This window comes from Mobula birostris, chromosome 1, assembly GCF_030028105.1.
Source record: "Mobula birostris isolate sMobBir1 chromosome 1, sMobBir1.hap1, whole genome shotgun sequence".
NCBI classification, from domain to species: domain Eukaryota; kingdom Metazoa; phylum Chordata; class Chondrichthyes; order Myliobatiformes; family Myliobatidae; genus Mobula; species Mobula birostris.
Genome location: NC_092370.1, coordinates 128,216,586 through 128,244,278, shown reverse-complemented (window position 1 = coordinate 128,244,278; position 27,693 = coordinate 128,216,586). Strand labels below are relative to the sequence as shown.

Genomic DNA, 27,693 nt, shown 5'->3' with positions numbered 1-27,693 from the left:
TAGAAACTGGCTAGAATTACCCTACCTATACGTCGACAGTGTATTTACTTCCATAGATGCTGCCTGGCCTGCTGAGTTCCTCCAGCATTTTGTGTGTGTTATTATGAAAGCCTTTCCATGTATCAAAACATATCTGGAAAGTCTTCAATGGCATTGTTTACCCAGGGTTCTGTCTCTCTGTATCATTGACACTCGAATCCCACAAAATGAATCATGGCAAAGTATCATCTCTTGGCTGAAGAAAATGTGAATAGAGAGCAGAAATGTACATCGAAGATATTGTCAGCGAAAATTTTCTCAAAAGTGATCATTTAACAGAAATCTTCAAGAGACTATAGGGCAGATATTTATCCGGTCACATGCAGAAAGAACAATATAATAGCAACAATATTTTGAACTTAATTTCAAAATGTACTGTTTCTGTAGAATTCAATACCAAATTTCTGCAAGGGTCTTTTCTCCCATGAACTGCACTAGGCAGGTTTATTGTTAGGGCAACTGCATTTTATACATGTTAAAGAATATGATGCCCTCTGCTGGTAATTTTTAAGTTTTTTTTAGTTGTATTGTTTTCATGAATGTTTGCAGCAAAGAAAATCTTGGCCAGAATACTCGAATAATTCATAAATATGTCAAAGTGCAGCAGAATCCCTTTTACTGCACGTTGGTTTGCCTACTGTTGCTTTAAAATATCCAAATCCAAGTGTAAAAATACTTGGACAATTTGGATTGTATGCCTTCGAGTAAAGTCAACCTGAAATTTGCAAGGTAAAAATAATTTTAGTTTATGGCTAAGTATCCCTGGACATTCCATGACCACCCATATTAAGAGTTTATAAATATTTATTTTCATGTCCTTGCAGCATAAATGGAGGCTGTTCTGTCCACTGAGTCCATTGTTATTCTCACCTGAGCACATAGTGACATTTCTCCTCTTATCATATGTGCTTTTATGTGTGTAAATTTTTACAGATAAGAGATCTGAGGGGTGGGGGGGAATGTGGACCAATGCCGTCACATCATGAAGTCATAAGCATTTTTACAATGCTGCGTAAAGGAATTCTATTCCGAGCATGCCTCCTGTTGTTGGCACGGCCAGCTTTTTTTTTGCAGTTGGTATGTGATTCACCTGCTATGTTTGATGCCTTGAGGATGTTTAGCGCAAGGCAAAGTTAAGTATGCTTCAATAGTATAGAACTTAGCTGCTGGACATGTGTAGACACTGCACTAGAATGACGTCCTCAATTATATAAAAATTAGATGGCATAGAATTTCCATTTCATTGCGCAAAATACAAATTATTAATTTGCTTTGCTCTATGGGAACATGAGATGCCCGGCACCCAATTTGTATATTGATTGAATCTGAATGCTGGGTGGATTCCTACCTCATTTAACGGTCACCAGTATTACATAGACGGGAAGGAACTGTTACGGGAATGCACAACTGCGTCCCATGAAATCTCATGGCATTGTTAATTTCAGGCAAGGAAGCCTTCTGCTGATTAATACCTACTGCCCACCAACCCCACCCCTGAGCTAATGAATTGGTACGACCCCACGCAGCACATCATTTTGCTTTCAATTACATTGTGAGCTTTATCGCAGGTGCCCTACAGTTATCTCCCATGAAAATGCAGGACAGAATCAAACCAGGTTTAATATCACTGACGCATGTCATGAAATTTGCTTTGTGGCAGCAGTACATTTGAATGCATTATAAAAACTATAAATTAAAACATATATTACAATTAAATAAGTGCAAAGAAAGAAAAAATGGGGAGGAAGTGTACGTGGGTTCATTGTCTATTCAGAAATATGATGGCGGAGAGGATGAAGCTGTTCCTAAAATATTTGAGTGTGTGTCTTCAGACTCCTGTACCGCCTCCTTTCTGGTAGCAATATGGTAGAAGAGGGCATGTCCTGGATGAGGGGGGTCCTTCATGATGGACACTCCCTCTTTCCAGCATGCCCTTTTGAAGATGTCCTCGATAGTAGGGAGGCTAGTGCCCATGACGGATCTGGCTGAGTTTGCGACTTTCTGCAGCCTTTTCCGATCCTGTAGTGGCCCCTGCATGCCAGATGTTGTTGCAACCAGTTAGAATGATCTCTGTAGTACATCTGTAGAAATTTGTGAGAGTCTTTTTGACAGGACAATTCTCCTCAAACTCCTGATGAAATATAGTCACTGTTGTGCCGCCTTTGTGATTGCATCAATATACTTGATCCAGGATAGATCTTCAGAAATGTTGACACCCAGGAACCTGAAACTGCTCACACTTTCCACTGCTGATCCCTCAATGAGGAGAACTGGTATGTGTTTCCTTGACTTCCCCTTCCTGAAATCCACAGTCCTTGGACTTGCTGACGTTGAGTGCAAGGTGGTTGTTGTGACACCACCCAACCAACTGATCTATCTCACTCCTGTGGGCTGACTCGTCACCATCTCAAATTCTGCCAATAATAGTTGTGTCATCGGCAAGTTTATAGATGGTGTCTGAGCCATGCTGAGCCACGCAGTCATGGGTGTGCAGAGAGTAGAGCAGTGGGCTAAGCACGCAACCTTGATCAACCAGTGTGGATTGTCAGTGAGGAGCAGTTGTTATTTCCAATCTTGAGCAGACTGTGGTCTCCTGATAAGGAAGTCAAAGATCCAGTTGCAGAGGGGTACAGAGGCCCAGGTTTTAGAGCTTGATGATGAATAATAAGTATAGTGTTGGATAGTAATTTAAATTTATAAAATGCTAGGATGTGACCCTCAGCTGCATTTTTATTTTTAACCATTAAGTGGTACAGACAAGCTGCATGACATTGATAATCTTTCTCTGGTCCCCAACACAATATTTTCCTTGGGTTAAAATTTCTAATGCCCTCTGCCCAATCTCTGTCCTGTGGTGTCTTTTTGCTGGATGTGCTTGTGTTGGCTAAAGTGCAGAAGAGAATAGATTGGAGAATTTTCATTTTGGGGAGAGATTGTGCTTGTTTGCCATGGAAGAAAGGAAGCTGAGGGGGGTGACCTGATAGAACGATGCAAGATTATGACCACCAGAGGTATTTTTTTTTTCCCCCTAGGGTAGAGCTATCAGAAATAAGAGGGCATGGATTTGAGATAGGTAAGGGGACCTTGAGGAGTAAGTTTTTATGCAGCAGTTGATATCTGGAGCACACTGCCAGAGTAAGATGGAGGAATCAGATCCAGTCACTATGTTTAAGAGGTGTTTAGGTAGACATTAAATGGACAAGGTATAGAAGGAGGTGGACAAATGTGATTAGTGTAGGTGACAAAATAGGTAGGTACGGATGTGGTGGGCAAAAGTACTGCCCTCTGCTGTGTCGTCACTCTGTGCTGCTGATTGGAATCTAGAGGTAACGTAGTCGAAATTAGGACCAAGAAATCCTGCTGTCTAGTAATAGGGTTTTTTGGATTTATCAGCTGTAGCAAGATTTTTCGTTGTGACAAGATACCCAAGACCTGATGCCTTGGGTATCGTTTGTAATATTAAAAATAACTTTAAATTTGAAAGAAGGTGGCGTGCAAGAGATTCTAGTGTTGTAGGCAGTGTTTGGCACAATTTGTATGATGACAGTTTATAGATTTGTCAGATCCATTTACAATATCTGAATTTAAGATGCAATTCCAGTTTTAGATGGCGCCGGTGAAGCACGTCGATGACTTGCTGGTGGCAGATAAAACAAAGAAAGCAACTAAATACTTTATTAATCACACTTCTGGTCAACAACCCCTGCAAACAATAGACTATAACGTCCCTGTCAGAGCTGAGCTTTTGAACCGCCTGTACGACTTGGCACTTTTACGGTGGGAGCTGAAGTCGCAAAGGTGCAGGACAGGTGTGGTGTGTGCAGGCCGAATCAGGGCAGCAACTTTATGCCTATTGCTGGTGCTGTCTTGAAGGCAATTCGATCCAGCAGAACTGAGGCGAGGAGGGCGGAGGCGATGCAGAGTCAACGCAGTGAGGCCTGGACTTTGGGGCCCCAGAGCGAGGAAAGACCCAAAGTTCAGTCGATTTCAGTGCCAAGCCGAATGGGAAAAGTTGGGTACGGGCTGAATTGAGGTGGGGGGTGGCAAGAGTGTATCGAAATGGCAGGGAGCAAGATCTGATATTTGGATGATTTAACTGCTGGGCCAGATTGGAAAGGTCAGGGAGTCAGGGCCGGAGATGAAGGATGGGCTGGTTCAGATCGCTGCTCCATGAGATTTACTCACCTCTACTCTCAACTGTGGGCTGCAACCTTCACAGTGTGGGTTCACTTTCCTGAACACACATTCTGAATGTTATATGTTTACTTTTATTATTTGCATGATTTGTTATCTTTTCCCCCTCTGCACATCGGGTGTTTGCTCTTATTTTGTTTTAGTGGGTTCTGTTGGGTTTCTTTGTTTTGTGGTTGCCTGTAAGGAGATGAATTACAAGGTTGTACAAAATATACATACTGTGATAACAAACATACTTTGGACTCTGAATTTTGAATTGGTCTGCACATATTCCAGTGTCATATTTTCCTGCTTCTTTACAAATTAGTTCCAGCACACATTCCCAAGTTGTGATTAGTTTTTTTTTCCTCACTTTCTCTCACAGCACGACAATCATTCTAGCAGCTACAGGGATGCCATTGAAGCAATAGAAAAAGAATACGAAGCTATGTTGGTAAGTGGAATTGATTAATGAAGCTGAAATCAGATTTTTTTTTTTTTTTGGTGATTTGGGCAACATAGGACCAGTTGTAGTTGTATTCCCTTTCTAGTTCAATGAGACGATGACTTGTTTCCATATCTCAACATCTAATAATGATTATAATAGGGAAGGGGGCCAGTGGGCTCATTGAGTCCATACTGATCCTGTGCTAGTCCCGCTTCACCACCCTCTTTCCTATTCTTTCAAATCCCAACCTAGCTGTTCTTGAATGCTACAATTGAATCAGTTTACATTACTGCCCCTCACAAGGCATTCCTAACACTACTACTCAATTCATATATTTTGTTTCCTTGTATGAGCTTGTGCCTTTTACTAATCACCTTCATTCTTTATCCCTTATCTCTTGTCCCTCCCATCAGTGGGAGCAGTTCTGCCTTTCTACTTAACATCTACTCTATCTAGAGCCTTCAGAAATGCAGTACTTCTAATACAAGGGGTGATTGATAAGTTCATGGCCTACAGTAGAAGGAGTCAATTTTAGAACACCTAGCGCATTTATTTTTCCTACATTTACACACTTAGTCCAGCGGCCATGGAGCATACAGATCCCTTCTTTGTAGAAGTCAGCATCTTGGACCTCCAGAAGCGGTCCACAGCAGGGGTGATTAATAAGTTTGTGGCCTAAGGTAGAAGGAAATGAACTTCAAACTTTCTGCATTTTCAATCAGAGTTGAACCGCATGTGCATGTAACGAGAGCTTAGACCATGAACTTATCAATCACCGCTGCTGTAGACCACTTCTACAAAGAAGGGATGTGTATGCTCCATGACCACCGGGCTAAGTGTGTACATGTAGGAGGGGACTACGTTGAAAAATAAATATGCTAGGTTTTCTAAAATTGACTCCTCCTACCTTAGGCCACGAACTTATCAATCACCCCTCATCGATCCCTTCTCAAACTCCTTTGTTCCAGGAACAAGTCCAGCTCTGTCTTTGCACCTGCTAAATTCCCGTATCCTTGAAATCATTTTAATAAACTACTTCTGCAGCCTTTTTACCTCTTTTAGAATTTTAACTGCCTTTTCCCCACTTTACCAAAATACCATCAATCTCAGCTTTTATATTAATATTTGACTCCACATCCATTACCATTGCAAAAGAAAGCATCAAATTTTCACATTTTCTAGCTTCCCTCTTAGCTAGAATCTTTCCATTTTCACTCTAGGCCTATGCTCCTAAACCAATGGAAATTGATTCGATCTTCTCCTACAGTTCTTCCTTCAGAAGGAAATATAACCCTTGTTTCTCTATTCCTGTGTGTAATTAAATAATTAATTGAGTTCTGTTCTTTCTCTACACTCTAGAAAATTTCAGCGGATAGATTTGACGAAATGAGAAAGTTTCAGGACATCATTCAAGCCACCTCCAATGAGATTATGTGGATTAATGACCGCGAGGAAGAAGAACTTGTCTACGATTGGAGTGACAAGAATACAAACATGGCTCAGAAGCAAGAAGCGTTCTCAGTAAGTTGGAACAGGACAGAAATGATTGATTGACTGAAGATGTGTCCTGCAGTTAGGAGTTAGACATTTTGGTATTTGTCCATTGTCATCACTGTGTAACTATTATTATACTTTGAGATGGGTTCTCTCTGCACACCAAGAATGAGGATCACATGTGGATGTTGTTGTAGAGAGTGGTGACCCCAGTATTTAACTAAATCCTTGAACCACAACCTTTTGAATAAGACTCTGCACATCTGACTGTAGATCATGCCATCCATTTAGTCTCCTTGCTTTGTACTTGTGGACCCGGTTTAAAGGCAGCTAAACAGTTTGCATTAGGTGCTCCATTTGGTAGCTAGTATTCATTCCAGTTGTGATCTATCGAAATACTGCTATGCATCTCCAAGCTCATCACGTGGGGGTTCTAGACTCTCATGAAGGCAGAGTCCAAATCAGGAACACTAACTGACGGGGTTTTCCCCATCCTCGCTTGGAGAAAAACCAAATCTTCTTACGGAGGCTATTTATAACAAAATATCTGAATATATTTTGCTAGTCTTGAAATTCCTTCTACATTTACTATGTAGTTTTGAAAATGTTCACCTTCTGGAGAATAACTTGATCCTTGAAGCATCTTGGTACCTGAGTTGCAATATCTGTCACTTAAATGTCAAAACATTGCATAAGGTATAATTTTTGTTTAATGTTATGTTGTGGCTTATTTGCCTTATCAAAAGTGGGGGGGGGGGGTAGGGTTGTGGGAGAGTAGAATTGTACTTAATTGCTTTTTTTTTTTAAATTTCGCATTTATAGAATCTAAACCTGCAGCCATCAGGAACTAGGATTAATCAACAGTCCAAATTCGGCTGGCGTGCAAACAGTGGAATTAGCTCTTTGGTCCAAACTTCTGAGATTCAGTGAAAGGAAAAGATACTTGCCAGAGCATTAGCAAATGATTTATTTTCAAGATTTGAAGTAGAAATCACCAGTACTATGTATGTTGAAGGTGCAATTATGGCCTTGTGTTCAGCTGTAGTTCTGAAAGCCACTAGTCAATTAAGCTGTAGTTTGGGTGAAATGTACAAATACAGCAGCTACTGTATTATTCAGTTATCATCAGTGACCTATTTCTAACTTCTCTATGTTCTGAAGTCTGTTTAAAATGACAAGAACACCAGCTTTTTACAAATTTGCTTTCTGTGCTGATAGAATTTCTTCAGTATTTACATCCTGTATAATGAACCTGTGGTAATGAATGCAGAATGGCCTGAATTCCGGCTTTCTAATTTGAGAATACCTGGGACTGCGATGCACATGTTTTGAAATAACTCTCTTAATTCCTTGCGAAAGCTATAGGGTATGCACTCAGACGGGAGGGCCGGTAGATGCTGGATTCTGGAGCAACCAACCATCTGCTGGAGGAACTTTATGGGTCAAAACCCTGTTACCCTGAAATGTTGACTGGCTGAGTTCCTCCGGAGATAGTTTATCACTCAGAACAGGAACTGTACAGCCCAGGTTCTTTAGTTTCCTATGCCAGCAGCAGCACTGCTATCCCCTGGATTTTGTATTTCTTTGAATACTGTTTAGCTTCTAATTGTTTACCATAATGGTTATCTGGCATGATGCTGCGTGTAAACTAATACCAAAAGAACAAATCTATTGAATATGAGTTTAATTTCTAAAAGCACAATGGGTTATGTACTAGAAGAGGCAAAGAGCATGATGTTATAACAGTTGTTCAGCCTGTTGCCAGTGTTTGATATCGTTTTTATGGGGGAACCTTTATTAAGTTACACACATTTTGCTGTGCTGCTTTGCACCTTGTAGTTAATTGTTAAAATTTGTCTTTTTTTTATTAGATGTTGATGAGCCAATTGGAAGATAAAGAAAAGCAGTTAAACAGACTCAAACAAGATGGTGACCAGCAAGTAGCAAATAACCATCCTGCAGCTGACAAAATTGAGGTGGGGTATCTGGCTAATCACTCAGCATGGGTAGAGCAGGGCCTGATATAAAATATTTCCTCATTCTAGTTTGCAGTCAATTTTAGATGTAGAAGTTGCAGCACTTGCCTCAGTACATATGTTCCCATAGAGCCACTTATAATAATGTTATGTAGCATTCATTACCTAGGTATCTATACAAGATGTTAAGAAAATTGCTACCAGCTTTAAATTTAGGTTAGGTGCTGTTTTAGCATCCAGTTCCTTCATTGTTTTAATGGAGCTCTTTAAAATGACCATTATGGGGAGGGGTAACTTCTGTTACAAAGTTGGCAGAGCTGATGCCTGAATTCTTAGATGCTGCTGCCTTTATTTGATAGAAATTGTATACAATAGTTAAATTTATTTAAATGCTAAAGTATGATGAAACCCTTTTTAATGTTGTACAATAATGATATTATTTCCAAATTAGAAGTACTAGGCATGTATGTTCTGCAAAACTCTAAATATTAGGGTCTGGACAGCTAGCTGTTTCTCATTTAAATTCTGTTCAGTACAGGGTATTGCTCCTTGGGATTTAATATCAAACATCATAATTTTAAGCATCAGTGTTTTTTTTTAAACTGATGTTTAATATTTTTAAACAATGAGGCCATAGCTTGCAACAGATCAGATACTATATCTCCCAGAAACCACAAAGTACAATGTAAACATCTATTGTTTCCAATTTTGTTTACTACTGACTTGCTGTATGTAGAACAAATGTTGTCTGGAGTTTTCAGATTCATCTCAAAGTATGTAAACCGGTACAGGATTCTTTGCTCCCATTAATCACCAGAAATCCTTAATCCCTTGTACATGGGGCATGAAAATACCAGCTTCATATTTTGTAAATAGTTTCACAAGCAATAAAAGAAAGTAATTTCTTTGGAGTTTTTTGGTTGAAATAAACACCACAGCTTTGGTAATTCCATTGTAGAAAAGACAGAGGAAACAGCAATGCAGAAGTTCCACACTTATTTAGACTGAATTTTTTTCAATTGCTTAAGATTTGAATGAGAGCAGAGCTCAAATTTGATTTTGGGCAAAATAATTCTAAAGAGGAAAGCAACTACAATGTGGTGAATGTTTTTAATAAGACAATTGAAAAGATGTGTAATATGGTAACATGCTACCACTAATCATGTCATATTTTTAAAAAAAAACACACTTCAGAAACATGCAGTTCATCACCTAGGCCATTTCTCCAAACAACATCCACTTGCCAGATCGTTGAATGATAACACTTAACTTGCAGTGTGTATTTATTCTTAATCTCAGCACACTTTTTTTTAATCTATGTGCTGCTTCATCCCTTGTCATACCCTAATAAATCCTAGGTTTGGCATCAGATCAGGTACTATTTCTAAAGGTGCTGCAGACATGGAACTAGCAGACACATCAAATTGGTTATATTCGACATGCCAAATTATTCATGTATCAGAATGTTGGATTTTGTGCAAGTTAACAGCATTTGTACTAACGAGAAATTTGTGAATTTTTCTTGCACTGTAGGCATACGTTGATACTTTGCAAACCCAATGGAGTTGGATTCTTCAGCTTACTAAATGCATTGAAGTTCATCTGAAGGAGAATTCCAATTACTTTCAGGTAGGTTTAAAAGTTCAATACCAGTGAATACAACTTTGAAAGTAATGTGTGTGCTATAATTTTAGTTTGACATGATTGACATTTCATTTTGGAGACTGAAAGATGCAGGGAAAACAAAAATACAGCAAATGCTGAAAATCTGAGAATAACAGACAATGCAGAAAATACTCAGCAGGTCAAACAGTATCCACAGTGAAGAAAAGAGATTTTTTGCATCAGAATTGAGCTCAGTGAAAAGGATGTTAACCTGAAATAATAGCTCTGCTACTGGCTCTGTAGATGCTGCCTAACTTGCTGACTTTCCAGTATTTTCTGCTTTTATATGAAAACTAATGTTCATGTCATCATGCTGATTAGCACATTTAATCATTCTAACTTGGGTACCGGGCCAAGTTGGGTGGACTGATTGAAGGAAAATGCTTTAATTGACAAGAAGGGAATTAATCAACTGAACTTCACTTTGTTGCAGCTTTTCAGATTCTGTTTTTATCATTTTACAGTTTTTTGAGGATGCCCAATCAACTGAAAACTCTCTGAAGAAAATGCAGGATTCACTAAGACAGAAAAATGTCTGTGATAGGTCAACAACGCTGCAGCATTTGGAGAAGATGATTGCAGAATCTGAGGTAATTTTAAAGCAGAAGATGGTTGAATATCTGCAAAGACCCCAGATTTGTGGAACATTGATTTTTTTTTCATTCGTGAAGCGGTAGTGGTCTATTGTTTGTCTTGTTTCCTATAAACCATTACATTGCTTAAAGTTTCCATGGAGAGACGGGAACTGAACCAACTGCAATGTCATGCAAAAGAGAATGGCCTAGATATACCTGGTTTAGTTTCTCAACTCATGCTAATAGATTATTGCACTGAAATTTGAATAGTCAATTTGAAAATGAGGGGAAGAGTCAGAACTGAAGTAAAAATAATTAAATTTGTATTCTATTACCTTTTGATTAATGTTCTTCTCAAATCCTACGCTCTCGGTTGGAATTGAAGGAGCACCAATCTGTGTGGTTTCTATATGGATGCTGTATTGGATTTCTTTGCTTCTACTACAACACAACAGAATGATGTGATTATCAAAGTGACTTGTTACTATGCGACTTCGTTTTTTTTTGCAGAAAGATAAGGAGAAAATCCATGAATACAAAAGACAAGTGTCAAACTTGGTCAACAAGGCGAAGAAGGTAGTGCAGTTAAAACCACGCAATCCAACTACTAGTATCGACGTACGGGGTCCAAACCAAATTATTCTCAAGGCTCTTTGTGACTACAAACAGGATCAGGTATTGCCATAGTTCTGCTTGCTTTTTTTTTCTGGCAGCAAGCCCTTGTCAGTCCAATGTTAGCCATAAAATCAACTAGGGTGCAGTGGATCAGATGTTGATAGGTGGACTGCTTTCAATGAAGGTAGATGTTTTTGGAATATCCTGGCTTTGTTGGTGTCAGAGTTCATTGGAAGCTGAAGGGCCAGTCCAATTAAAGTGAGAAGCTACATGTTCTTTAGCTAAGGCCTGTAATGAGCTGTAGGTTTTCTGTTTCTATATTCTGTTTAAAGAACGTGGTGGGTAGAGCAGCAAGAAATTGTCGACATTGCAGGTCAAAACCTTGTAAGTTCTTCTATTGAATAGAGTGCCACAGAAACAGTGTCATTAATCACCTCATTAAGTTGACTGATTTTAATTTTGCATCCTTTTATCTTCTAATTATTCAGGTAATTGTAGAGTAACTTAGGAAATTTGATTTAATTGAACCTAAGCAATGATGTGTGTACAAAATTACGGGTATAGCTAAGGTCAATGCAAGAAGGCTTTTTCCACTGAGCTTGGAGAGACTAGAACAAAAGGTCATGGGCTAAGGGTGAAAGGGGAATGAAGGGGAAATTCTTCACTCGGAGGATGGTGAGTATGGAGTGAGCTGCCGGTGTGGTGGTGGGGGATGCAGGTTCGAATTCAGCATTTAGGAGAAATTTGGAGAAGTACAGGGATGGAAGGGTGTTGTTGGAAATCAGGTTTGCAGGTTCATGATTGGGGACAGAAGACACGCTGCTGGTAAGTAGGTTAGCTATTTATTTACAAGACAAAACTGACACTAAACGCTACAAGCTAAACTCTGTTTCGAATACAGTACTTACCTAAACTGAGTGCCTGAAGTAACAGGACAAAACAAACACTAAAAGTACACAGTGGCTTATACATACCTAAAGTCTGGTCCTGAGCCCTCTACCACTGTCAGTGTAGCACACCCACCACTGTCTACCATTTTCACGGTACCCTTGTCTACCTGATCCACAGTGACCCTAGAGGGAAAGAGGCTGCATGGTTTTTGCATGCTAGATTTAAACTCTACCAGGGCTGTGCGACATCAGCTAAACGGGAGCTAGTGGGAGGGGTTGCAGTGCTCATTACGAGGGCCAGACCCTACCTCCCACAGGGAAGTGGCTTTCGATGAGCAGGTAATGTTAAGATACTGACTGCAACTGAGGGGTATGGAGGACTGTGGTCCAGGGGCAGGTGGATGGGACTAGGCACAGACTAGAAGGGCCAAAAGGCCTGTTTCTTTGTTAGTGTTCTATGACTCCATGATTTCCAGGGAACTGTTTGTGATGGTGACAAAATATTTATCACCTTTGAGGATGTGCATTAATTCAGTGAGTTACTGTTAATTCTCAATCTTTACTGCAAATCTTATTTGATTAGTGTCAGGTTGGGCCCTGTGTTGTTACAGTACGAATGAACCATGATTATAGGTATCTCTTAAAGCTATGCATATCGCCAAATAGCATGGTAAACTTGTAAAATGAGTTTTGCTGAGCATTTGTGTTTGTAGAAAGATTTTCTTGTGCTTAGTGTAACATTGGATTGCAATACTATAGTAATTTAATGTTTTCACTAAAATTTTAGTAGGTTTTAAGCTGGCAATTCAATTAAATTTTTTTTTCTTAAAGCATTCTAGTCCTATTCTAAAGTCTTTTGACTGGTCTTACAGGAGGCCAGTGTAAGAAGACTGGCTAATTGATTCATTTACTTGGAGATAAAGCTTAGAACAGGCCCTTCCAACCCAAAGAGCTGCATGGTCCAGCAACTCTCCCATTTAGCCCTAACCTAATCACAAGACAATTTACAATGACCAATTAATGCAGAAACATAGAAAATAGGTGCAGGAGTAGGCCATTCAGCCCTTCGAGTCTGCAACACCATTCAGTATGATCATGGCTGATCATCCAACTCAGAACCCTGTACCTGCCTTCTCTCCATACCCCCTGATCCCTTTAGCCACAAGGGCCATATCTAACTCCCTCTTACATATAGCCAATGAACTGGCCTCAACTGTTTCCTGTGGCAGAGAATTCCACAGATTCACCACTCTCTGTGTGAAGAAGTTTTTCCTAATCTCGGTCCTAAAAGGCTTCCCCTTTATCCTTAAGCTGTGACCCCTCATTCTGGACTTCCCCAACATCGGGAACAATCCTCCTGCATCTAGCCTGTCCAATTCCTTTAGGATTTTATACATTTCAATCAGATCCCCCCTCAATCTTCTTAATTCCAGCGAGGTTAAGCCTAGTCGATCCAGTCTTTCATCATATGAAAGTCTTCCATCCCAGGAATCAATCTGGTGAACCTTCTTTGTACTCCCTCGATGGCAAGAATGTCTTTCCTCAGATTAGGGGACCAAAACTGCACACAATACTCCAGGTGTGGTCTCACCAAGGCCTTGTACAACTGCAGTAGTACCTCCCTGCTCCTGTACTCGAATCCTCTCGCTATAAATGCCAGCATACCATTCGCCTTTTTCACTGCCTGCTGTACCTGCATGCCCACTTTCAATGACTGGTGTATAATGACACCCAGGTCTCGTTGCACCTCCCCTTTTCCTAATCTGCCTCCATTCAGATAATAATCTGTTTTCCTGTTTTTGCCACCAAATTGGATTAACCTACTAACTGGTGTGTCTTAGGACTGAGGAAACCGGAGCACCCGGATGAAATTGGTGTGCACGCACTTGGGAAGTACATACAAACTTCTTCCGGAGGACTCCAGAATTGAACTCCGAACTCTGATGCCCCGAGCTGTAATAGCGTCGTGCTAACCACTACACTACTATGGCGGCCTTGCATAGCTGCATTTTATTGCCATTCCATTGATTCAATAACTCGAATAAGCACAGTCACCATTTGTACATTGTTATGCCATAAAAACAATTTGAAGTGATAAATGAAGCATTTGGTTAACTTGGAAGTGTGTATTGTACAAGTAGTGTTGGAACCAATGTGCCAAGTTAAATTATGGTAATGTGTACTTGGAGTTATAGTTGGGATGTTAAGTAATCTTGCTGTAATTGTAATTTCTTCTTCACTATCTTTTAAGAGAGTTGTCCATAGAGGAAATGAATGCATTTTACTGGATAACACACAACGCAGCAAGTGGAGGGTGATTGGACCAGGAGGAATGGAAATGGAAGTTCCATCTGTTTGTCTTCTCATCCCACCTCCAAACCCTGGTGCAATTGATCTTGCAAACAAGTATGAGACTATGTCACTTGACAGTTTACTTGTTTCTTAAACTTATGAATGAAATTTCCTTGTTTTGTTGAAGAATCTGAAAAGGTGCTTTTTGTTCTGACCAGAATTGATCAGTACTACGAGGCTATCCTTGCTCTGTGGAATCAGCTGTACATTAACATGAAGAGCTTGGTGTCCTGGCAATACTGCATGTTAGATATTGAAAAGATACAGAGTTGGACCATATCTGTGGTAAGCTTCACAAAATCCTCGTTTGTGTATGATGTAGAAACTCTTGCCTCTGGGGATGAAGGGCAAAGTATTAGATGAGGAAGTACATTAGGAAAACAATTATAGCGTTTGTTAAGATGTGATTAAAGTCTCACAATAGGTTCGAACAATTATGGAAATGAACAATTTTTTCTGGTTAAGCAAAGGTGATAACAGTTCGTACTGTGACAGGCCTTTTGACCGTTTGACTTGTATCAGCTGTAGTATTGAATGAGAGTGTATCCATCCTACTGTGCTAAAATGGTGAAAATAACTTAAATTAAAAAGATGTTTCTAATTAAATCAACAATGGTAACTACTGGGTTGTTTTGACTCCCTCAAAAGAAGGCACGTCCCTAGATATGAAACTTGTTAGAAATATGTGATTGTATTTCAGTCCCTTTTGCACAATTTTAACCGGAATATGAGAAAATTCCCATTTCCTGCTCAAGCGTATCATCTGACCAGGTAGGAGGTATTAATTTGCAATGACTTGCAAGTAATCTTTTGTTTTTTTTCAGTTACGGACAATGTCTGGGGAAGATCATGAGTTAGTCCTCAGAAGCTTGGAAAAGAACTATAAAGCATTCCAGACATTCAGCAAGGATTCACAGCACTTCACTGATGCAGACAAGCATAAACTGGAGAACCAATATAGCTCTAGCAAGAATCATTATACGAGCATGGTAACCAATCTGGAGGAAAAGAGAACTAGTGTCACAGGTTTGTAATGTTTACAGTGGTCTGTGGTACTTTGCTGTTGTGCCCAACAATGAAATGAATAGAAATTACTGTTGGATCTGGTGTTGTCAGTGTTTGGAGATCAATCCAGGTTATTGTAACTTACTGAGGGAAAGAATGAATTGCTGAATTAATTTTTGGGTATTTTGGTCATTGTTGTTACATCCACACTCAGTGGCCACCTTATTTGGTACAGGGGGTTCCTAATATAGTGGCCACTGAATGGATTTTGCATGCTCATGGTCTTTTGCTGCTGAAGCCCATCTAGTTCAAAGTTCGGCGTGTTATGCATTCGGAGAAGTTCTTCTGCACACCACTGTCGAAACAGTTATTTGAGTTACTGTTGCCTTCCTGTCATCTTGAACCAGTCAGACCATTCTCCTCTGACCTTTCAATAATAGGGTTTTTTTTTTGAGAATTCTGTCTAAACTAATTTTGTCTAAACTTTGTCTTATTAATTTACTGAAGGTACTGCTTTCTTTATGACGAATAAATGAAGTTGCAGCATTTTAATTGTCAGCTATCACTCATTAATATACTTGATTCTTTTGATTGTTGCTCAGAGTTTGGAGATCAATTTAGATATTTACCCAAACATAGTGAACACAATTGGATGTGTAAAGGTTGAACACTGGACCAAGGCCATCCTACTTTCTGATGTAGTTCCAAATCAAGATATTCTGTAAATGTCCAATCACAAGCAAGAGAAAATCTGCAGATGCTGGAAATCCAAGCAACACACACAAAATGCCCTGCAACTCTGCTGCCATTCCCTCTTTGCTGTGCAGAGCAAGGGTGAAATTCTCCTGGTCCTTTCTCGAATCCAATAACGAGATGATCTTTGTATTTTTAGGGAGTGCAAAGTGAGAAAAATCATATTGTCATTTTCAAATGTTTCACTGGTTTAGAATGGTTGGCTGCTTTAGGAGATTGAATGTGACCTATGGAGATGATTGTTTCATGGAGTGATTGATTTCTTTCTCACCGAAGCGTTGTTTTTTTTTTTGTGTTTTGTGTTTTTTTTTACTCTTGTTAGGTCCAACACAGGTGGTGGTATCACCACCGCATGCTGCGCCACCACCAAGGATGGACTTGAATTTCCAGCAGGAACTCCAGAAGATACGTCATCGTTTGGAGGTGAATGAAAACAAAATGATGGAAAAAATACATCTCCTCATTGATTCAAATGCGCAGGAAGAGTTTGCAGAAAGGATATCTGAGTTAGAGGTGAGAATGAAATTATACTAGAATGTAAAATCTTAACTTAAAAACTGCAAATTTTCTATGCATAAGAGTACCTGTATTGCTTCCGATTAATTTTATGAAATAATATGTTAGGGAGAGGAAATTCGGTTCATTTAAGTTGGTTTTTAGCTTTGTGTATTAATGAATCAACGATCCAGTAGGAAGCATAAAGGCATCCAAGCTTCCTCTGAATAAAGCTTTTGTCTTCATTAGCATTTTGTCAATAAGTCAGATGGATATGGATTTTATTATCACTTAAGTATTGTTCTAAGTAAAGGAGTCAGAAAATTCAATTGTGGTCAAGAAGAGAATAAAGCAATGCTTATTTGGGTCTGAAATACTGAACTATTTTCTGAATCAGGACGTTGGCAAACTTGCATTGAGTCTTCAGCAATCTCCTCACTGTTTGCACAGGATTTTTTCCCCCAAATTTATGGCTACTTAATAAAGTATCATGTTTTTGCCATGTGATAGATCAGGTTCAGAGAAGACGTGAAACAATTGTGAATGTCATCTTCTGTTGTGGTGTTAGCTGAAGAGAGTGTTTTGGAATATTTGACGGCAATAGAATACTAAGTCTTTGTCCCTTTATTTTAGGTGATAGGCAAATTGGGTTTCTTTCAGCTATATGCATAATTTTTATAAACTTCATATTCTTACTGCACAGTATTTAGTGATGCTTTGAAAATCTGTCACTTCAGCTGCTTTAATTAACAAACCATTTCACCCCTTGTACTGTAACCCATCTTAAACTGGATGAAGTTGCCAACCTCCATAGAGGGCAATATGAATTGACTTCTGTTTGATCTGTGTGAATAGACAGTTCCTATGTACTGGCCTCCTGAGCAGAAGCTATTGCTAACAGCACATGAGCTTACTGTCTCGGAGAGAATCAGAAATGCCAGACTGGTACCGAACAAGTACACATTCAATGTTGGGTATAGGAAGGGTGAATGGGGGGGCTGTTCCATTGCAGATGGTTTGTCTCTCTCTAATAGATCATCCTGAAGCGGTAATGATTTGAAATTGAAGTTTACAAGTGTTGGTGGATTTTTAAAAATCCAATCAAATATTTTAAGAGATTAACAAATTTATGGATTGCATGTAAACGATTGTTATCTAAGGCAATATGTTCTGTTTTTAATCTTGCGGACTGAAATCAAAGATAACTGGAGTGCAGTATAGGGTTTGCTTAGGAGTATCGACCATTTGGAAGATTTTCTACACTGTACAATGGACAGTTATGTGAAACAGGAAGAGGCTCTATGAAACTACGCTAACAATTCTTTGGCTGATGAGAAGAAATTCACCAAAATAAATTTATCCTGTTGAAAGTCAATATAATACAGATGTTGGAAATCTAGATACTGTTTACTCTAAGTTTCATGAGAGCAAGGAATTTCATTTGAACTATAGTGTGTATGACAGTGAGCTAATCTGAAATTAAAACAGAAATTTCTGGAAATATTCTGCAGATGTGGCAGTACCCGTGGATGGATAAACAGATTTAGATTTTCAAGCTGACAGTCTACCATCACTGCTGCTATGTCACCATCACTGCTGCTTGAACTGCTTGTCGTTTCCAGAACTTTCCGATTTAAGTTCACACTGTATTCTTCAACAAGTTAGCAAATTGTTTATTATTGTCGCGTGTGCTAGTGTATAGTGAAGAACTTTGTTTTGCCTGCTATCCGCACAGAGCGTTTCGTATCAGTATATTGACGTGACGCAAGGGGAGGGCAAAAACAGACTGCAGAGTGTAGTGTTCGTGGCTGTAGAAAAAGTGTAGTGCAGGCGCATCCATGATGAGATGGATTGAGGCCGAGAGTCCATCTTATCGTACAAGGGTCCTGGTCGATGATCATATAACGGGACAGAAGCTGCCCTTCAGCCTGGTGACACTTTCAGGCTTGGGGGATTGGTTTTTGTTTCTGTGCCGGTCAGTGGGGATGTACTGAATTTCTTTAGTCACTTGAGGTAGAGGCGCTGGTGTGCTTTCTTGGCTATAGTGTCCATGTGGTTGGACTAGAACAGGCTTGGTGATGTTCCCTCATAGCAACCTGAAGCTTTCCACAGTTGTGACCTCAGTGCTGTTAATGTTTACAGGAGCATGTGGGCTGCCACATTTGCTGAAGTCAGTGACTTAGTCTTTTTGATTTGCTGATATTTGGGGGAATGTTGTAATACCATGACACTAGGCTCTCTATCTTCTTCCTGTACTCTAAATCATTGTTATTTAAGGTATAGCCCACTATGGTGGGGGTCTTAAAACTTGTAGGTGGAGTAAAGCAGCATCTGGCCACCTAGTCATGAATGTACAGGGGGTAAGGTAAAAGGACTGAGGACACAACCTTGTAGTGTTTTGAGATGATTGTGGTGGAGGTGTTGCTGCTTGTTCTCGTTGATTATAGACTGGGCCAGTAAGTCAAGGGACCAGCTGCAATTGGAGATGTTGAGTCAAATGTCTAAGGAGGTGAGTTTCCTTGCAATACCACTGGACATTGGTATCTGAAAATTGTATACAAATCGACTTGTATGAGCAGTGCTTACTTTGAAGTCACTTGAAATGTATCTTGTGTTCTGGAAACTGTTGTAAAATCGGAAATGCTGTAAAATTTTATTCAATTCTTAATTTTTTTTCGCTTGAATTTCTCCTTGACAGCTTTTGCAAGATCAGTTGAATACAATTGACGATGACTTTATCAGCCTTCAGGATAGATGGTATCGATCACCGAATGCATCAAGCAATCAGAAAGCATATTTTGAAACAGAATTTAGCCGAATAAGCCAAAGATTGAAGAATGGCAGTGACTTTTCTTCGGCCTATTTAGAGAGGTGAGAGGAAGTTTATAACATATACGTTTATAGATAAAAAATAAAATTTGAAATTGCAGAGGATATAATGTGTGTATCTGTATACATTGCAGTGTTGTATAAAATATCTGAAATTTATTTACATAATTTTGATGAATGTTGATGTTAAATAATGCATTTATTTTGTTTCAATTCATTGCAGCTTTTCCTAATTTACATCAGATTTTTGTAGTTTCCCTGCGGTTGCTTGCTTATAATGCTTCCTTAGAGTTCTTAAGGGTTTTTCCTTAAAGGGCGAGCACATTTAAACAGCTGTTTATCACAATTGCGCTCTACTCTTCCTGTGAGAAACACCCAGGGAACCTTGATTTGTTTATGTTGACATTAAGTGGCTAGAAAGTAATTCTGTCATGTGTGGTACTTTACCACAGATGGAAAACAAAATTGTGTGTGTATATATAGAATAAATTAGAGACAACGTTATCATTGTCAAGATAGAATTGTCAATAGAAGTTTTGTTTCTAACTGAAGATTAACTTAAAAGGCACTTAATGTTGAGTGAAACAGCTTTCGAAGAGCTTTTAATGTGTCACTTGATGTAATACTGTCTGCTGAGCAGTGTGCCAGTTTGCTGATATTTGTACTTCAGTTTCAAATCTTTCCTTCCTAGTTTTTCATTCCACAAATTTTCTTACAGCATGTAACATCATGTCAAGCTATACATTCTGTCTGTCACAGTGGAATAGGAATTGTGTTCAAGAAACCTGAGATGCTGCACAGTTTCTGTCACCCTTTCTAAAGATGAGATTTCCTTTGACACAGTAAAGTTCAGAGGGATCTAGTTGCTCTATTGCATGAATCACAAAATGCTAGCAGGCAGCTTCGGAAAATAGTTAAGGCAAACTTACATTTTGACCTTCATAGAGAAGGTGTGGAATTTAAGAATATGGGGATTTTTATTACAGTTGTACAGGGTGTTCATGAGGCCACACTAGAATACTGCACACAATCTTTGTCCTCTAAATGTTTTTTGGAAAAAAAAATGGGATAAGATCACATTGAAAGATATTCAAAGGGGATTTACCAGAGAGCCTTGTCCTGTCAAGAGAGGCTAAACAAACTGAATCTGTATTGCTTAGAGTTTAGAAGAATGGAGGGTGATTTTATTCAAAAAAAAAAAATTAAGATCCTAATGCATCTTGAAAAGTAGATATTGAGATGTTTTCACTAGTGAGTAACAAACAAGGGGACAATGCTTCAAGGTAAGAGCTGGGCCATTTAAAACTGAGTGCATAGAAGTTTCTTCTCTGTGTGGTAAATCTTTGGAATCCTTAGTCCCAGAAGGTGGTGGAGCCCAGATCATCTTGAAAGGTAGAAGTGGATGAATGTATGAAAGATCAAGGAATTTAAGGTCTGGAAAAGTGGCATGCAAAAGGATTTGAGGCAATTATAGATCAATCGTAATTAGATTAATGGCAGGACAGGCTTTGAGGGGTTCTGGTGGCCTATGCCTGCACCTATTTTCTTGTGTCTTAGTTATTTAAAGATTCAGCTGAAAATAACGATACTCTTGTTGACACTAAAATTTGCATTTTCTAATTGGCTTCCTCCAAGTGATGATCCAGATTTTAAACTTGCATTGAATATGATGCCCTCACTCGTCTTACCTTCTCTTGCCCCTGTAAGTATTCACTTAATGTAAAATAAAAAGTACCTCTTCACAGACTGACTTATGTGCCCTGGGGACAAAAAGATCAAGATACTAAAATTCAACAAAACCGGTAGCAGAAATTGTGTGTAATACGTTAATGCAATCCAGCAGATTGTGTTATGACTGAAAGGACCAGGTTGGAGTGTTGTTGGTGGAATCACCCCCTCCCTCTACACTCTGTGTGGTGCAATATCTGCACACTTGCACTGAAGTTGTAGATATGCTGAATATCAGACACCAGGGCTCTGATCTCCTTCTCTACCACTGGACTCGCTATAGAATCCAGCAGTGGGTTTGGAAAATATTGGGCTGGATGATGCATTCATTCCCTCTGCTTTACACCAGGCTGAAAGTCCATTCACCATCTGGTCAGTCTCGTGTTTACACCCTGCATACATTTGAGCACCTCCAAAACTTTGCTTCCTAACATAAAAATGGAAATTTGAAGTGGAAGAAAGTAGCTGAAATTTTCAGAAACTTTTTGGGTGATTTGTGGAAATCCAGTGGGTAGGGTTTACAGTAAGCAGTGAACTTGTGCATGCAGTCCCATTGTGAGGACATAGGGTTAAAATTGGAGCAATTTAATCCATTATAGTTGTGTAAAAGTTATATTCTCATGGCTTCATTTCAACTTGAGCAAAAGGAACGGTTTTGACAATCAATCAGTAGTGATGTTGCCCTTTGCTTAACTTGTTCTAAAATTTTGTGCAATCAGATATTTTTGCATTAAGATATCAATTAAATTTATTTTTTCTTTAGAATGAAAGCATTGAGGTTACTCTTCCAAAATATCCTCGAAGTGGAAGATCTGATAAAAGTTTATGAAGCAAGACTAACAGAAGAGGAGACTGTTCCAATGAGTTTGGAGAAAATCGAATCCTACAGAGACAGTCTGAGGGTAAACAGAACTGATGGTATTACTTTCAGATCTTTTTGGGAGCAATTAATAATTTATTTTGGGTAGTTGATAATTTGGCAGGGCAGGTTCTCCAGCCATTTCACATTGAAATTTGTTGATTCCTGCTGGAGGTGTGCAAACTTCTCTGCCAGGATGCATCCAGATAATCATAAGTTTACGCTTTTTCTGACTCTTTCAAAAGCTTATTTAGATAAAGTCTGCATCTACAGAACAAAATGATTCCCCTTTGTGTGCAAGTGATGTTTGATCTCTTGCAATGATGAATGTAGAATTTCTAAACTTTGAAAAGTGATATAGAAGGGATCAAAAAGTAATAATTATTTCTGGAGATCTCATTTTGAGATTTGTTTCCTGAAAATATAATAGTTCCATTTACCCACTTTTAAAAGCCAGTTCAAGTGCTGGTTTCTAGTTTCTTGGATCTTCGTGCACTTTGTCAGAAAAGTGCTTTGCTTGTGAATAGCTTGATTGTGGTTATGGCCAAGTTTGATCTACCCATTCGCTTCCAATAGCCATCTGTACATTAAACCTAGCCAACATATTGGTTGTGGTTCTTTGGTTTGCAATTCAAGTAACATTAGTGTTTTTCTATTAACTGAGCAAGTTAATAAATTCTCTATTTAACCCTGGATAAACAACCCCCATAAAGGCAAGCTCTTACAGCTGCTGTGGGCCTGTTTCAAAAAAAAAACATCAGCTGCACCTGATTTCCGCCCCTTTTTCCACTCAAAAAAAGAGTATGCTTTAAGATGTCAGTTCACATGAGGTTTCTGGAAAATGAGAATGCATAGAGTGGGACACTTCCTGCACACTATGTCTTCTCTTCACCCCCCCCCCCCCCCCCCGTCCATCTCCTCATAGTTAAGTGGAGTTTGATGTGCCTCTGTCAACACACGTGCCACGAGCTAAACTCCATAACCTGCAAGTGCTTCAGCTTTATCTTTTGTTTTACTCCTTCCTCTTAGAAAATGAAAATGGAACTGGATCAGAAGAAGAATTTGTTGACGTTGATGCAGCAGAATATGCAGGAATCGTTCCACATCAATGACGACATAATGCCATCTTTCTACAAGTGTGATACAGATCTTACAAAGTACAATGAGAAAGTAACGCAGCTGTCAGACAGGTGGCAGAGGATCTACAAAGAAATTGATAGCAGGTGTGGTTTTTGCCTTGCCTTTCAAAGGGTTAACAGCTCAGCTGAGTCAGACAACTGAGCTCAGTATGTGGTGCTATAACTGTGGCTTTGATTGTAGCTGGAAAATCTCAGGCTTTGAGATTTGAATCAGAGTGGTGGTGTAGAAAGCAAACAAAGCATGTGTAACTGGTGGCATAAAGCAGAGCAGATGCCGGAATCTGGAGCAACACACAAACTTGTGGAGGAACTTAGTGGGTAAAGCAGGACGAACAGAAATTGTTGATGTGTCGGATTGAGGCCCTGCGTCAATACTTGACAATCCATTGATCCTGCATGACCTGCTGAGTTCCACCATCAGAGTGTTTGTCACACTTGCAACTGAATTAATGTATGCAGGATTGCTAAAGCCATGTTGGGCTTGGTAGATCTGAGCAAGATCCTGGACTTCTGTGCATTTCTCTGGGGGTGATCTGTAATCTGAAGGAAGGCCACAATCTCGGACACTGTCCTCTGTCATTGATCTATTTAGTTTTGACTAGTCCAGGTCTGTTCATGCTCATGTGAATGGCCTTTGATAGCTCCTTTTGTTCTGTGTTGTTGACTAGAAGCTTGAGACCATCTCATAGAAGTTTGTGAATAAGAATTTAAAAAAAACGCTGCAGTGGAGGAAACTTTTTTTTAAAAAAAACAGTTGAAAGTATGTATTAATTTCTGCTGGTCACTTGTTCTAAGTAGAAAAGCACTGTAGCAGCATTTCTTTGTAGTCACATGAGAAGAATCCAGAACTGAAAAACAGAAATAAAATTCTGCATTGGAAACACTCAACAGACTAGGCAGCGTGATTTGGAAAGAGAAGTGCTTAGTGTTTCAGCTTGAAGACGAGGAAAGAGACGAAGTAAGTTAGTATGAAGTTGTAGGTAAGGTAAAACAAAGGTCATTCCGTGCTACTGGAGAAAGAGCACTGAGCCAATAGCACAGATGAATGTCCTCCAGCAGAAATGCCAAGTTCTGATATAGACTGAGAAAGTGAGTATTCTGAAGTTTGAAAATTCAGAATTGAATCCAGAAGGTTGCAATATTTGTGTTCAGATAAAATTCTGGATCCCAGTTGGCTTGGGACTACACAGTGGAGGGTGTTAAAGTGCCTAGCTCATTAGTGTGTGCTACGGGTTGTATCTTGGGTAATTCCAGATAATAGCACTGATCACTCAAATACTTACCGGAGAGTAGAGTGTGGAAAGCAAATACATCAGACTCTCCATCATAAAGCTGACTGTCCGTTAAGTAACTTCTCTTGTGTTTGGATTTCTGATAACTGTTTCCTTCTAAAGACCAGAACATTTCTGTAAGTTAGAAATTTTCTTGGGCTAGCAATTGGCTAATAGTTTGCCAAAGAAACGACATCATATAAACATTTGAACCATTGCTGTTCTCAAGTATTTAAACATTTGTGTTTTATTTACATCCCCAGGTATTCTGATTTAGACAAAGAACGTAAACAGCTCAGAGACTATGGAGATTTGTTCCAGAAGCTTAGTAAGTGGATTGATGTAACCAAACGCAAACAGGATGGGTTGCAAATCAACAGATATGAGGATACAAATGTCCTTGTACAGCAGCTAAATGAACAAAAGGTTGGTATTTTTGTGGTATTCCAAGCATTTACATGTAACCATTACACATCAGTTATAACAAGTTTTCATTGGAGTTAAATCAAAGTAGTTCAGTCAAGCAAAACGCGCAGTTTAAGATTGCATGATTTGATCCCATATAAAACGCAGATAATAATTCTAATTAGCTGCCACAGTAACCCTGTGACATATAGATTTTTCTCCCCTGTCTGAGAGGTGTGCTGGCATTTAGATTCACAAATTGTCCTGGTGTAAATGGGCAGTGGGAGCATTAGGATGTTACTTTATGGGCTTGTGAGAGAGAATAATTGGGAGGTCAATAAGTAAGGAATGGGATAGATGAATATCGCGATGGACTTGATGGGCTAAGGGAAATATGAGAGATGAGAAGTGATGCACATTTCCATTTTTTTAAAAAAAAATAAAAACGAATTATTTTTTGTCTGTGATCTCACTTTTTAAATCTTTTTATTAATTATTATTGAAAATCAACAACAGAGGGAAAAATACATCAAAATAATCAAGACAACGTATCCATGTGTAGAATAAGAGTTAAGCTATCAACCAGGCTGAACAGTATATCAATAATAATCAAAAAACAAAGTGTTAAAGTTTTTTTTATATGGGAAAGGAAAGAAAGAAAAAAAGAACCCCTACTAACTAAAACAGAGAAAACCCCTAATAACTTTTTTTTAAAAAAAAAAGAAAGGCGGGGGGAAACCCCATTTGGAGCACAAACCCGGAGCTATGCGCCATACAAGCTTCCATTTTTAAAAAAAAGACATCAAACCGCCAACGAAGTCCATATACCCAAGCATCAGAAAAGGACCATCTTTATTAACTCAAGTCAAATGATAATAACGGGCAAAAGAACCCCACCTTTTCTTGAAGTCAAATCTGGGATTAAAAGTTCGACTTCTAATTTTCTCCAAACTAAGACATAACATCACCTGAGAGAACCATTGTATCAAAGTGGGAGCAGAGGCATCTTTCCATTTTAATAAAATAGCCCTTCTAGCCAATAATGTGACAAATGCAATTACGTATTGGTCAGTTATAGAAATACTGTGAATATGAAGAGGAATTATACCAAACAAAACTGTCAATTTATTAGGTTGTAAATTGATTTTTAAACAATTTCATTTAACTTCGTTATTAGGAGCTCCTTTATCCTATGATTAATCAATCATTATGAATCTGGTACCAGTTTCGTAAGTTTTTTAATCTTAAAAAATTTAACCTTTTTAGTTTAATTTATCGAAACTATTTATTTAAACCTTCACTTAGTGATCCTACCTTTTCTCTTTGGAGGAATAAAGGAATTTTTTCCTTTATGGACTTGTTTCAAAAAGATCGAGTGATTGATCTCTCAATGCACAGGATAAATAGCTTAAATGCTCATTTTATAAACGGAGCCTGAGGCCAGTGTATTGGAAACACAACCAAGGTCAGGGAAATGAACATTTGAAATTCAGTTTCATCAATGGTTCTTCATCTACAGGAAGGAAAGTGGAATTTGAGTATTGGTCTGAATTTTGGGATTGTGGCCGAAGAGCTTAGATGGCTATTTATTGTGCTGATTTCTGCTAACTTTTAGAAAGCCCCTGAGTGGTTACCCTGTACCATTGCCCATCTAATCTAGCATGGCATTCTTTCCCAGAGCTTGTGACGTGTTGGCAAGGCAATTCTTAGCTTGGCTTCCCAACACAAAAGATGAGTCTGTCCATTGGGATGTGCCTTACCTAAACCAGAGGGTAAATGCTGTATTAGATGGAAACCAGGAGAGAGCAGGGAGAGAAAAATGATGTGCTGAAGAGATAGAACGAAGCATTTTTTTTTATATAAATAGAAGTGGTTTTGAACCAAGTTAGGCAGACAATTGCTTCTGGGCTATTCCACTGACTGTCAGCTGTTCAGGACTCCGCATGCCTTGCACTTTTTGTGTGGCACAATGGTACGACAATCAGCGCTGCTTCTGCAGAGCTCTAACAACACGGGTTCAATCCTGACTTCAGGTTCTGTATTTGGAGCTTAACATTCTCCCTCTGACCACATGAATATCCTCTGGGTGTTCTGGCATTTTCTTGCATTGAAGGGACATGTCGATTGGCCATTGTAAATGACCCCTTCTGCAGATGGGTGGCAGGAAAGCCAATAGGAAATTAATGGGAATGTGAGAAATTATATTGTAGGTTGCAGGGCAATGGGACTCGTGGGAGTGCTCTGGGTTTAGACTTGCATGGATGATATTCAGCCCATTGTTATATTGTAAGAAAATATGACAGGTATAAGTCCGAAGTGAGCTGGAAGTTGGATGCAGTTGTATCTGACTACCCACTCTATTACGGAACTTGCCACTAAGACCAGCACTGAAGTAATGATGTGCTGAAGAAATGGAAAGATGCACCTGGCCCCTCAGCTTAATGGAGCTACTGGTATTGGAGGAAGGTAAGTGCTAGAATTTGCTTCTTTTTGGTTGTTTTCAGTATTTTTTATTAATATTTTTTGAAATTTGTTGGGTTTGTAAAATTATTTAAATTTGATAAGGTCTGTAATGTCTTTTCAAACATTTTAGAATGGCTTTTAAATCCTTTAACAGCTTTGAACTATGCAAGACTGGGTGTTCCTGGGAGGAACACACAAGACTTCAAGTTACTCTATCAGAAACTTAGTAACTCCTCGGAGTCTGCTCCAACACACTGGGTGCCCATTAGTGCAAAGGGACAGTTAGCCCAGGAAAGGTAAATGCAAGTGGGCAAGTCCCACAGATGTTGTGTCCGGGTAGCGAGGCTGGCACTACCATTCAGCTCTGTTTGCCAATTAAATTTGATGAAATGAGACTTCACACTTGCTATTCTTGCAATGTCAGTGATGATCCTGAGGCAACCAGGGGCATCTTCTGGAATCTCCTCAATTTGAGAAGGCCAATGATGTTTCCTACTCTCTCATTTGAGAGGTAGCAAA

The 27,693-nt window shown here is 39.1% G+C and overlaps 1 protein-coding gene across 2 annotated transcripts in view; it reads left to right on the top strand.

Moving 5' to 3' along the window:
* Positions 1-27,693, top strand: part of LOC140199590 (desmoplakin-like) — a 67,550-nt gene that overhangs the window by 12,803 nt on the left and 27,054 nt on the right. For both annotated transcript variants that reach the window (XM_072261910.1, XM_072261920.1), the window contains exons 6-19: positions 4,598-4,666; positions 6,020-6,181; positions 8,026-8,130; positions 9,664-9,759; positions 10,260-10,385; positions 10,881-11,045; positions 14,127-14,281; positions 14,386-14,512; positions 15,052-15,253; positions 16,308-16,498; positions 19,179-19,351; positions 21,801-21,939; positions 22,926-23,119; positions 24,570-24,732. In XM_072261910.1, the coding sequence (XP_072118011.1) occupies positions 4,598-4,666; positions 6,020-6,181; positions 8,026-8,130; positions 9,664-9,759; positions 10,260-10,385; positions 10,881-11,045; positions 14,127-14,281; positions 14,386-14,512; positions 15,052-15,253; positions 16,308-16,498; positions 19,179-19,351; positions 21,801-21,939; positions 22,926-23,119; positions 24,570-24,732 (2,067 nt within the window). The remainder of the gene's footprint in view (positions 1-4,597; positions 4,667-6,019; positions 6,182-8,025; positions 8,131-9,663; positions 9,760-10,259; positions 10,386-10,880; positions 11,046-14,126; positions 14,282-14,385; positions 14,513-15,051; positions 15,254-16,307; positions 16,499-19,178; positions 19,352-21,800; positions 21,940-22,925; positions 23,120-24,569; positions 24,733-27,693) is intronic.